The following is an 11,685-nucleotide window of genomic DNA, read 5'->3' as shown; positions in this document are numbered from 1 at the left end:
TCTCTGTTAGTCTTCAGCTTTCTGAATGTTTGGCAACTGAATTATATTTAATTATTTTGGTATGTATCTGTAATAATAGTACATCTTTGACAGCAGGGAAAGTGGCAAGTTCCCGTTTATATAAACTGAATTTGACAAGCAGGCATAATCCACCAAGGTCATTTTGGCATCAAGAAAAGGTAGATTTGCATATTTTCCAGCACATTCTACAAAAGTTTAAATACCCGACGGAATGACATCAATAACTATGGTAAATTAGTTTAGAGAGGAAGACATGGCAAACATTAGAATTGAATGAGTACAGAATTCTGTATAGAATAAAATAACCAAACAACTACCTTTTTGTCCCTTTCATTCTTTTTTTTTATTCATTTATTGGCGCGAGAATTTTTTTTTTTTAAAGGTACAAGGATCGGACTAAAATTGAGTGGCAAAGCAGCCGATGTCTAAATAAAAACCTTCAGAAAGCCTGGAGAACTATTGCTCAAGACCACTTTAAAAGATTACAAGAAAGTCTTTTTTTGACAACCTTCTATGACTTCAGATATCGTCGTTTGTGTTTTTATTTGAGTGATAGACTCTAGTCACTAGTTTTTTTAATAAATCCATGAATACCGACTGTCCATGAAGGAGGCATATGGGCTAATGTCGCCACCTGCTGGTATAATTAAATTACTACATCAGTCGCTTCTTTATGACGTTGTGCCCATGTGCCTCAGCGGTGTCTCCCTTCAGTACAGTGACCTCCTTTGGTTTGTTAATAGCCGGAATAACGAAGAGTAGAATACTAATTGTAACAGGGTCAGTAAAGTAAGTGCATTTTAAATAACATTTAGTTGTATATCTACTGTGTTTTTATTTAATCGGCAAATAAGAAGTGTTTACATCAGCAGTTATTAGATTCATCTTAACTGGTGGGATCTTGGGACACAGCGCTCAGTTTTAGTTTCTTTGATTATGCTTATGTTATGCCAGAGCTTTAGGTAATGGCTGTGCCTTTCAGATTTATCTTTATTCCCAGACTGGTGACAGTTTGCACATTCAGTACAAAGCACAACAGACACAGGGATATACTTGTAAAACTCACTCGAAGTGAAAGGGGCTCTCGAACTTTTTCCACTGCTTTTGTGAGATGTAACGACGGTGAAGGGGACGGCTCAGACTCCCCACGGCTGAGCAGCAAGCTGACATCCAGACAGGCTCTGCTGTCCAGGAGGAGGCGAGCCCTGTCCCCGCTGGAGAGGATCAGCAGCCTGCTGCCCCAGGACGCCCTGAGCCCTGAGGTGATGCAGCTCAGAGAGCAGAACCAGCAAGAACAGGGTGAGGATGCAAACATCCGGGTGTCAGTTCCACACTGCACACAACAGGAAAGTGGAGCCGATGCAGTCACTAAAGACGAAGATCTGAACGCTCAGAATGGAACTGAGGAGCCACAAACTTCATCGATTCACCATGAGGGAGGGCGGGAGTGGCCCACTCTTCCCGGGGAGAGCTTGATCACCTTTGGGGAGCTTCTCATTGCGGAGTATCACAAAAGGAGGCGGGTGGAGTTCAAGAAGATGTTCCAGCTTCAGACAGGAGCTCATCTGCAGAGCAGCTGGGGGATCATCCTGCATGATGACGTCGCTGGACAGCCTGCAGGCCACTTCCTGAAGACCAACAGGGGGGTTCCCATCTTCATACGTCGGGCCAGCCTGGAGGATTATGTGCTCCATATGAAGAGGGGGCCGGTAATCACCTACCCTAAGGTAGAGAGTAAGTGTGTTTGTGTGTGAAGGTCCCAAATGCAGTCCAGTGTTGGTGTCCGTCTCCATCTCTGTGTCCCTCTTTTCTCAGGATACAGCTGCCATGCTGATGATGATGGACGTCACACAGGGAGACTGTGTGCTGGAGTCGGGCTCCGGCTCAGGAGCCATGTCTCTGTTCTTGTCCAGAGCAGGTCGGCCCTTTATCTTTCTGACATCAACAGCCGAAATCTTAATATGTTTGTTTTTTTCCCATTATTATAAATGCTTTTGGCCACTGTTTTCATGTAGAGACCATCAGATGGTGGGGCAGCCGTAACTGAAAGCATTTGGAGTATTATGCATTGAACTGTTGAGCAGCTTTGTCCTCTATCAGAGCAGACTGGAAAGCAGCTGGAGTCCTCAGTTTCAAGCACCTCCAGAGTGTTTAAAGTAAAAGACGAGCTAAAGAGAATGCATTTTAAAATAGTTATAAAATGAGCATTTTAATATGAACCCAAGTGATAATGAAGCAAAGTTAGAGTTTAAAGATGTGCATCAAATTTTAATCTGATTTCTGCCCTGAAGACTGATTCTCCCCATTAGTGCCGACCGTTCTCATTAAAACCCGTGAACATCATTTTAAATCCTGCATTTAAGAAGTAGAGCTGCTGCAGCGATTCTCACCAACTTGTTAAAAATGACCGACACAGTGGGATCTACGGGCGGCGTGCTGAGCGTGGAGGTCAGGAAGGATCACCACAGGAGGGCAGTGTTGAACTACGAGCGCTGGAGGGCGTCGTGGAGTCTGCGACGGGGGCAGGAGTGGCCCGACAACGTGCACTTTCACAACACCGACCTCTGCGCAGCCTCCTCGCTCCTCGCTGGACGGGGATTTCACGCGGTCAGCGTTTGGCTTGAACGCAGCACACCAACTGATTTAGGAAGACTCAAAGAATCGCATTTCATGACCTAATAATGTTCATTATTTCCGTTGCAGGTGGCTCTGGACATGATCAACCCTCAGCTGGTTTTACCCACCCTGCTCCCACACCTGCACCCCGGGGCCGTGTGTGCCGTCTACCTCGCCAAGTGTGTAGCTGCCGTGTGCATCTGCTTCATCTCAAAAGCAGCAGTTTAGACATGTTGGGAAAACACTTTGAAGCTGGTTTTTGGAAGGTTCAGAAAAGACACCAACTGGAACTCCTGAAAACCAACTTCACAGATCAAATGTTTCACCTCCTTTCTGCAGCAGGGCAGTATTTAAAGTGTTTAAAAATCAACCAAGAAAAACCAAATGATCAGGAAAGATTAGTCTTAATTAAATAATACTTTGTGATCTCTGAAGGGCAAATCATGCCGTTTGACTGTAAATGATAAACCGTTATGTTGAAATAATTCAGAAAACGTGACAGAAACGCACCAAAAGATGAGACGCAACACGACATTCAGCCCAAAACAAATAAATAAATAAATCAATCAGAACTGATGAAACTTTAGAAAAAACAAGAGAAGTCTTAAAAAATAAAACCAACAACTTTTGATGTCATTTTGTTTGGTACGAATCAGGATTTGTGGCTTAATGATGTCGTTCAGCTCTGCGTTTCAGGCTGGGTGCATCACCATGGCAACTCGTCCCGGAAACCTAAATCATTCATTTTCTTTCTTTCTTTTGTCCTTCCTGCTTTGGAAATATGACTGCGTTTGGTCACGTGACCCAACGCTTGCCTGATTTACACAAGCGTGCACATGCCCAAAGCCAGAAGACCCGGGCTGACTCATCAGGTTAAGAATCAGCATCATGGCTTCGCTTAGCAACAGCTTGGTTGTTAGGGTCAGCCCAGCCACATAAACTGAAGGTATCCTGTTTGCGTTGAACCTGATTTGTAGTCCGGACGCAGCATTTTGTTAGTTTGGAAAGTTTTTTTGGCGTTGCTGTTCAGTTTCATCCAGCAGCGCCAGTTTAAACCTCGTTTAAAAAGCCTTTAACAGTGATCAGTGTGTACAGCCAGGTTTTGGTGTGAGAAGGCTCCATATTGCAAAAATGAAAGAATATGAGTGTTCAAATTTGATCTTCTCAGCAGATTCTCCCTGATAACATCTTCCAGTAGGGATAAGTCCTCAGAAAAATCCAAAGGGGGGTTTCTTTTCTTCTTTTAGCCTTCCAGGTCTGCGTTTTAGGCCACATGCTGGCTTCAAGGTCCCGTTTCACAGATATGAGAGTTGGTTCGAACCCATGACCCTTGGTGCCGGCTCTTATTAGTCTAGCTTTAAGAAAAAGAAATGAACGACTTTAGTTTGAGTTTGTGCTGAATAAGCAGGTGCTGCTCTCTGACTCTCCGTCTCTAACGCAGCATAACGCAGGTCATTGACCTGCTGGAGGGTCTCCGATGCGCCGCTCTCCCTTTACTGTGTGAACACATCGTGGAGGTTCCAACCCGGGACTGGGTGGTGGCCCCGGCCCGGCAGAAAGACGGACAGTACTGGTCCAGGAAAGCCCCGACCCAGAGTGAAGACTCGAATGAGGACGACGACGCTCACACAGGTGACTTACAGTATAGCGCCCGATCGCTCCAGATGCTGATGTTCGGAGCATCACCCGCTCAAATGTCAGTGTTCTCTTCACAGAAGAACCAACTCCAGACGAAGACCGTGGCCCGGCCTTTGGGAGCATTCCCTACATTGCCAGGCCTCACCCGGAACAGAAGAGCCACACAGGTCAGAGGCCGGCACGCTTCTCCTTTCAGAGTGGCTGCAACATCTCCTGTAAACGAGCTAAACTGGGTCTGTTTTGGGTTTTCAGCGTTCCTGGTGAAACTGAGGAAGTGTGTGCGGTAGATGCATCGCCACGAGGAACCCTGGACCCTGATTATTTCTAAGCCAAATGGTGTCACTGGAATAAAACACTGACAGGAACATACAGTTTGGTGCTTTTTCATGTTGTAAATGTAAACTGAGATCATAAGATGCATTGCAGAGCAATGTCACTGTGCAAAGAGTCATGTGACATAGAAAGTACACCCGCTTTCCATCCACACTGCTTCCACAGGAGATAGGAGGGCAAGAAGCAGCCAGGTGCTGCTGATCAGAAGCACCGACTAACTGATCATCAGTCTGCAGCATTCAGGTGTGTGTTAACACGATGCCAAGGAGGGAAGGCATCAGCATAACTGCTGCTGCCCATCAACCAGGGAAGGGCTGTAAGGAGAGTCCATCATTCCACAGAGAACATTCCGCTTTAAGAGCCGGAGACTGCAGAGACTGCATTTTCTTTTTCAAGAGATAATCTGAAGAAGTGTTTTACAGCAAGCTGGAGTAAGAAGAAAAAATAAAGCAACGGAGACAAATTCAAGTTCAACCTTGTATTTCAAACTGAAAGTCAGTGTTGGATGATCAAACATGCAAACTGACAACAAACCCAGACAGCTGAGGACATGCATCCAAAGACAAACTCATTTACTGATGAACTGTGGAAACAGGACAGTACAAATAAGTTACATATATAAATAAATAAATAAATAAATAGAACTGTGGCTGGAACGACCAATACTGACTCAATCTGTTGGCATATGTACAAAAACAGCCAACTTATTGCATATTTCCATGTACTGAGCTCATTGTCAACATGTTTTACATTCAAATATGGTTCAATGGATTATGTTTCTATTAGTACCTTGTTTTGCTTTAGAGGAGAATGACAAACTGGGGGATGCAGACCTTCGCCTAAAAGTCAAAGTGCTATTCGGTTCAGGAAAGAAGGCATTCATGCTGCAAAGGTGACCCGCTGCTCTACATCTCATTGATCCAGTCCATGAAGGCGTCGTATGAGGAGTTACAGGAAGAGGAATCCCCTGAAAAAGAGGGAGGAGAGAAACATTTGGTTTAGTAGAAAACTGCCAAACACATCTCCAGTGGTGCCACAGGAGCATCTGACATCAGCCAAACTGGAATTAATCCTATTCCTCAACCTTATTTCTGACTTAAACCAGTCGCTGGATATGATGCAGTCTTTGTGACATCTGTGCTTTGTGAAATGCGGTTTAACTGTGATTCCCTCTGGTCAAAGACCAGTCGCCCCAGTTCCGACCGTTCTGAGCAGTTCAGATATTTTCTTTGTCACCTCTTCTTTTTCAGATCCTCTTCTTAAAGGGCCCCTTTAAGAGCATAAATGTGGGCGTCTGAAGTCAAGAAAAACTCAACCCCAGCATTTTGTTTTGGGCTCCCTAGAACTGGAAATGTCTCCTGATTTGCGGAGGAAAACTACATCATTTTACAAGGTTATCCTGCCTCCTTCCTCTGCATCTCCGCCCAATTTCAGCTCCAGATGATGATGCATTTGCTGCACCTCAGAGGTGGGAAAGTGGAACTCCTTTGCTCTTACTTTTTGCTTTGAAACCAACATCAAATCCCTCCATTATTTACGTAGCCGACTTACGTGGAGACATAATGAGCTAAAAATGTTAAACCGGTGCTTCGTTAAATGTCTGTTTAATGACATCTGAATAGCATTCTTTTAAATTCTACCTGTGGAAATATTGATGAATGCATCATCAGTACAGCACGGGTAAACGTCGTGGCAAAAACAAATGAAATATTGGCCACATAAGCAACAGTTCTTCATGTTAGCCTCTAAAAACGGAAACAAAACAGAAATGGAGCGACACTGAAGCCTAAACTCTAGGCTTCAGTGGTGTGATGGTCTCCAATGCGCACTTTAACAATTTGGGCCGTTTAACACGAGCCTTGTGACTTGAGACCTTGAGATTGTGCCTGAAGAAGCGCTTAGAAGCATCCCAGCTGTCCATGGTCTAACTGCAGACAAAGGAAATGCAAGTATACACGAATAAAACGTAGTTTTGTATCATTTTAAGCTCTCAGGCTATTTCCTGTATGCTCCATCACACGCTGGTCACGGGCTCCTTGGGGTTTTTGAGCACTACAGATCTCAGAAGTAGCAGAACTTCACAAGGAGAGGGGCAGAAAGGAGCTGAAAAAGGTGAAAAAGGAGCTGCTGCAGTGTCTTTGTTATTTTAACCGTAGCCTGTCACTGACGTTTTATCGATAGCTCAGGAAACTGTGTCACCTTGTGAAAAGCGGGCATGATACGCCTTCTTAAAAGAAGCACTTCAGCTAAAGGACACCGACACTGTGACTGAAAATCAGCCCATTCAGACGACTCACAGTTACTTCTGCTTTGGAAAAAAAATCCAGATTTTAAACGCGCAGCAAAATCACCATTAAAGTAACTGGCAGACGATGTCTGTGCCGTGAATTCAGCTGCACTCTGAAAACTTAAACGGCCTCCCACAGCAGAACATTAACAGAAAACCTACTGGACTTTCCGACCTGAAAATTAACGAAACAGCAGCTCAAGTATTCATTAAAGTGAGTTACGTCAGATTGCTGGTTGACATCAGTGTCTGGGTGTCATCGTTTTGTGATTATCTGTTGTGTTTGAAACAAACCCAGAACTCAAGTTAGACTCCATACAGACGAGCAAATGCAAATGGTTTGTTTGGCCAGTTAGACGAGTTCTCAGTGACACCTACTGGGAACCTCCTCAGGACAGAGGCAGCAGGATGATGGCTGTGCCTGGGTTTTAGTCTCCGCTGCCTTCCTGTGAGAAGCAGTGGTCTTGGGTGGGGTGAGCTCCAAACTGATGGCAGAGGTAAATGAACGTGGATAGGAGTTGTCCACAGTCTGTGCAGATGAGCGTCTGGAAGCAGAAGAAGAGACAAGGCTGTGATGTAACCTGTTGCCGCAGTTACAGACGGCACAGGGGACCGGGGAGGCAGAGGGCCCGCGGGGTAAACGGGCTTGGCCTTGTTCACTGTCCCGCCGCTGGGCGCCACTGTGGTGATGAGACCGCTGTCGCTGCCACACAAAGTGAGAGGAAACAATGGCCATCACCTGGTGGACAGAGACATGGAGACACAGATCAATAAAGCTAAACTCAAACACAGAACTACAGCAATAAAAATGTGCAGCAAATGGACCAATAAATCTGCTTGGGCGTACCTCCTCACAGCAGCGCCTGCTGACAGCGGCTCTGTACTGGATGCGAGCCCACAGCTCGTCTCGCTGCTTCAGGAAGCGGGGAAACCGCCTCCTCCAGTTCTTACCCAGAGCCCATGGAAAAATTTCATACTTGCTCTCCTCCTCGTCCTCCTCCATGGTGTTGGCAAGATAACTGCAGGGAGAAAACAAGAGCTGAAGTCTTTCCAAAAACATCCACAAGTGTGAAAGAAGTGACACAAAAACTTCAACTTTCAAGAGAAGATTGAATAAAGAACATCTGTGAACTTACAGCGCGATGAAAAAATTCTTTCTGGTGTATTCAGCAACAGTGAGGCGGGCCCGTTTGAAGTACACAAAGGTCATGGCAAGAAGGTACTGATGATTTAGGGACGAAAACATGGAGTCAGTACAGTTCATCAAATAGGTTTGCTGCTCTCACCACAGTAAAGACTTCACCTTGTCTGTCATTTTGTAGCAACAGTCCATCCTCAGAAAGTCTACAATTAGGTCATCATCTGAAAACATAACCAACAAATGAGTCCTTTGCTGTAAATCAAACGAACACATTATTACTCACCTGATTGTGATTGATTTAAAACATGCAGATAAGCTAGTCATTCACCAATAAGTTGGAAGTATGCAGCCATTTCCTGTCGCTGAATGACAGTTGTTGGGGCCATTTTAGCGTAGCATACGCTTCGTTGGTTGGACTGGATCTTCCACAGAGGACTCTCAGTGTCTTGCCCGATGGCTCTGTTTAGGCAAAGGTGTCTTCGGATCTGACGAACATTTTTGCGTTTCACTCGCAGAGATATGGGAGGAGGAGTCTTCATCATGCTACAGCTTGTGTCATCTATGAGAAAGAGGACAGCAGAGTGGAAGTGTGTTCAGAAGATCTTATCATTCAATACCCCAATTATCTTTTAATTGAGCAGCACTATTAACACAGAAATACAAAAATGACCTGACCAATTCATTGAAAACTGTAGGCAATAAATTAATGATGTATCAACTAATCATTCTCACTGTAGGGGACCGGTTAGTTTCCCGGAGCTTGAGGGAAATTTGACCAAAACGTTTACCCAGTGGCCAGTAATGTCATTTGGATATCAAGCAATGACATTAAACAGCTTAGCCACACACTTAAAGGTCACCTAATCTCACCGACACAATACATTATCTACATTTATCGGTTTGATACAGGTCAATTGCCCGACTTATGCAGCATCATGACATCTGAGGTAACCGTCTATCGCATGGCAAAACAGGATCTACCACGTTACATTACATTTGACATAATTTAATTGTATTTTTCTGGACTAACCCTTACAAAAATGATTGGCTAACACATAGTTTTTTTGGTTGTTTAAATTTTATGAACAACAGTAACAGCTGATGTATATATCTGCCGGTTTGTGTAATTAAACGGCATAGTTGAGTCGCGAGCTAAAGAAAAAACAAAAACTTAACATAAAGACGTCGTTTGAATCTCTGACACACTGATAAATTACAGTTTGAAAACAATAATAACTATTGTTCTTAGTAACAGAGCTCATGCGATCAGCGCTGAAGTTTAAAGGGTCAAACTGAAGGTAAAACAATCGACACCAACCAGATAAGATGTTAGCAGCGCCACAGGATCTCCCGCGAGAGCCCAGCAGCAGACCGGCGCGCGCCAAACGCGCAAGAAAGTCCAGCAGTTCTTCTTCTTCTTTTCCTTTTGATCCTTCTTCTTCTTCTTCTTCTTCTTCGTTTTGTAACGCCGAACCATCAAGTCTGTCCTCAAAAACTACCAAAAAAACATTCTAGTAACATGTTCAAATATGGATTTACACGCAGGCTTATTCAGTTAAATATAAGGCGCAGAAAAATAGAAAGTTTAATTTACAATATGCAAATATTTTTTTAAAACCTGTGTTTAGCTAACAAAATATAATGCTCTTGATTTGTATACAGTGTATTCCTATTGTAAATAGAAACTACTACAATAACCTCATAAACCGCATAAAAATACTGTACTTTGCAGAAGTCTTGAGCCACCCCTCATACATTGCCAGGAAAAATGGAAATAGTGCAAACATAATTATAAATACAGCGTGTAAGGCAGAAACATACTGTACAGTTCTAACAAACTTGAAAGTCAATATTTGATACAAGCATCTTTATTCTTCAACACAATCTGAACCCTAATAGACAAGCTTTCTGTAATTTCTTGAAGTAGCCTTCAGGAATACTTATCTTCTTGAAGGACATCCCAAAGCTCTTCTTTGGATGTCGGCTGCCTTTTGTTCCGTTCTCTGTCAGATGATCCCACACTGCTTCAATAATGTTGAGGTCCGGGCTCTGGGGAGGATTCATCCCTCCATAACACCTGTTGCCACTGATTTTTAATTAAAATTAAAACCCTCCAAATTCAACTAGGACACAGTCTTTTAATTCCAAACACTCAATAATAGTATTAATTAAAACTTTATACGGACAGGGAGTGATGGCCAGAGTCTGGATGGGTTTTTGAGATGAGTAAGTAAGATTGGTTGATTGATTTAAAATGGGTGGAGTTCAGTAGCAGAGGTAGCAAACCCCAAAGGATGGGCAGATGGAGCATCCATTTACATTGTGAAAGATAGGTCCAACCTACCAGAGTAGCATCTTGGGGCACCAACTATGAGTTTATAGTGTTGTTTTTAGGAATCAACACTATAAATCAACAAATAATTGTTTTAAAATGAAAAAACAGTTGCCTAAAGGTAAGTAGAAACTGATACACTCATAGGTGCTCAAAATTTCTCAAGGTTTGTTTAATGAGTAATGGACATATGTCATACATGACATCTTTACATAGATTGTGATTTAAGACTGTGAACCTCAATGCATTTTTTTAAACAGGTGCATTCAGTTTTTTTTCTTTTTACAGAAAATGTGAAACATGAAAGAAGAGACCTGATATCCCTGATTAAAGTCAATAGCACACTCCTACATTCAACATGAAAGGTTGTGTGTGGAAGTTTGAAATGTGTATTGATTGTACAATGCTGCTACATCCTAAACACATTAACCTAACATATTCTAAGCAATTTGTTTGAAATTGTGTTGTTTTCATGATAAAAGTCATGAGAGTAAAGATTACTAATATTCTCTATTTATAATTGTTGTGTCTAAAACAGAGAGGTAGAAGAAATACCTCCCTGTTCCAGTGAACCAATGCTAGATTTAGAATCAGCAAATCTGCAGATATAATCTATGGAATTAGTAATTTATGCTTTTTAGGCAAAATGAGCAATGAGAAAATTATAGTAGTACCCATTATCATATAGTGACATGTATGAAATAGCTACAGTTTGAGCCGTTTGAAACAGTATAAATACAAATAACAGTGAATGTTGCATTAATGCAGTTAAAAAAATACACTTTCACTTTTAGTGTAATAAACTATTTTTCTTTTTTGCTCTGTTACCTAAGAGCTGAGTTGTAAGATATTGTTTTCCTGGCTATAAAAAGGCACCTGAGGCCAGCCCTCATTACCCAAATGAGCTTATGTTCTTACAACTAGGTGAGTTTTATTTGCTTTAGTGACATATGTGCAGGCAGAGGAGTTCACTGAAAGCCCCACTAATCCTCTCAGCTGTCTGTCCTTTGAAAGGCACAGAAGGATGCATGTTAGAGCACGCTATAAGGAAATTTTAATAAACATGACCGGCAATCTGTGGATTTACTTTGGGCTTCTGTGAAAAGTGGAAGCAATTCATAACATGGATATTACATATTTTGTTTTGGCAGCCTCCTTGTGGAAAGGGATTTCATCAGATTCAACGACCTCAGCCATCTGAAAATGACAGATACTGCAGGTGGATAAGGACTGAGGCTGTTTTCCATCCCTCACTTCACTGTCTTGTTCTCCAGTAACACATACGAAGCAATTTGTACTGGAAAACATCAGAAATGG

The 11,685-nt window shown here is 42.8% G+C and overlaps 2 protein-coding genes across 3 annotated transcripts; one reads left to right on the top strand and one right to left on the bottom strand.

Moving 5' to 3' along the window:
- The first annotated feature begins 713 nt into the window (after positions 1 to 713).
- Positions 714 to 4,646, top strand: trmt61b (tRNA methyltransferase 61B). Of its 2 annotated transcripts, XM_072365757.1 has the most exons (7): positions 714 to 1,748; positions 1,837 to 1,939; positions 2,438 to 2,628; positions 2,725 to 2,816; positions 4,079 to 4,269; positions 4,353 to 4,442; positions 4,528 to 4,646. In XM_072365757.1, the coding sequence occupies exons 1-7, from the start codon at positions 987 to 989 to the stop codon at positions 4,560 to 4,562; spliced, it is 1,464 nt and encodes a 487-aa protein (XP_072221858.1). In that variant the 5' UTR covers positions 714 to 986; the 3' UTR covers positions 4,563 to 4,646. The 2 variants fall into 2 exon arrangements, with proteins under 2 accessions (XP_072221858.1, XP_072221859.1); XM_072365758.1 differs by lacking the exons at positions 4,353 to 4,442; positions 4,528 to 4,646 and having other exon boundaries at positions 714 to 1,755; positions 4,079 to 4,180.
- An 867-nt stretch (positions 4,647 to 5,513) lies between these two features.
- On the bottom strand, positions 5,514 to 8,586 carry spdya (speedy/RINGO cell cycle regulator family member A). Its single transcript, XM_072365580.1, has 6 exons — positions 8,365 to 8,586; positions 8,199 to 8,257; positions 8,032 to 8,117; positions 7,743 to 7,914; positions 7,274 to 7,634; positions 5,514 to 5,575 (listed from the first exon to the last, which is right to left on the bottom strand). The coding sequence occupies exons 1-6, from the start codon at positions 8,576 to 8,578 to the stop codon at positions 5,514 to 5,516; spliced, it is 954 nt and encodes a 317-aa protein (XP_072221681.1). The 5' UTR covers positions 8,579 to 8,586.
- Positions 8,587 to 11,685: the final 3,099 nt, after the last annotated feature.

The sequence above is a fragment of the Leuresthes tenuis genome, unplaced genomic scaffold (genome assembly GCF_036924035.1).
Source record: "Leuresthes tenuis unplaced genomic scaffold, fLeuTen1.0.hap1 SCAF_15, whole genome shotgun sequence".
Lineage (NCBI taxonomy): Eukaryota > Metazoa > Chordata > Actinopteri > Atheriniformes > Atherinopsidae > Leuresthes > Leuresthes tenuis.
This window is presented reverse-complemented; position numbering and strand designations above follow the sequence as displayed.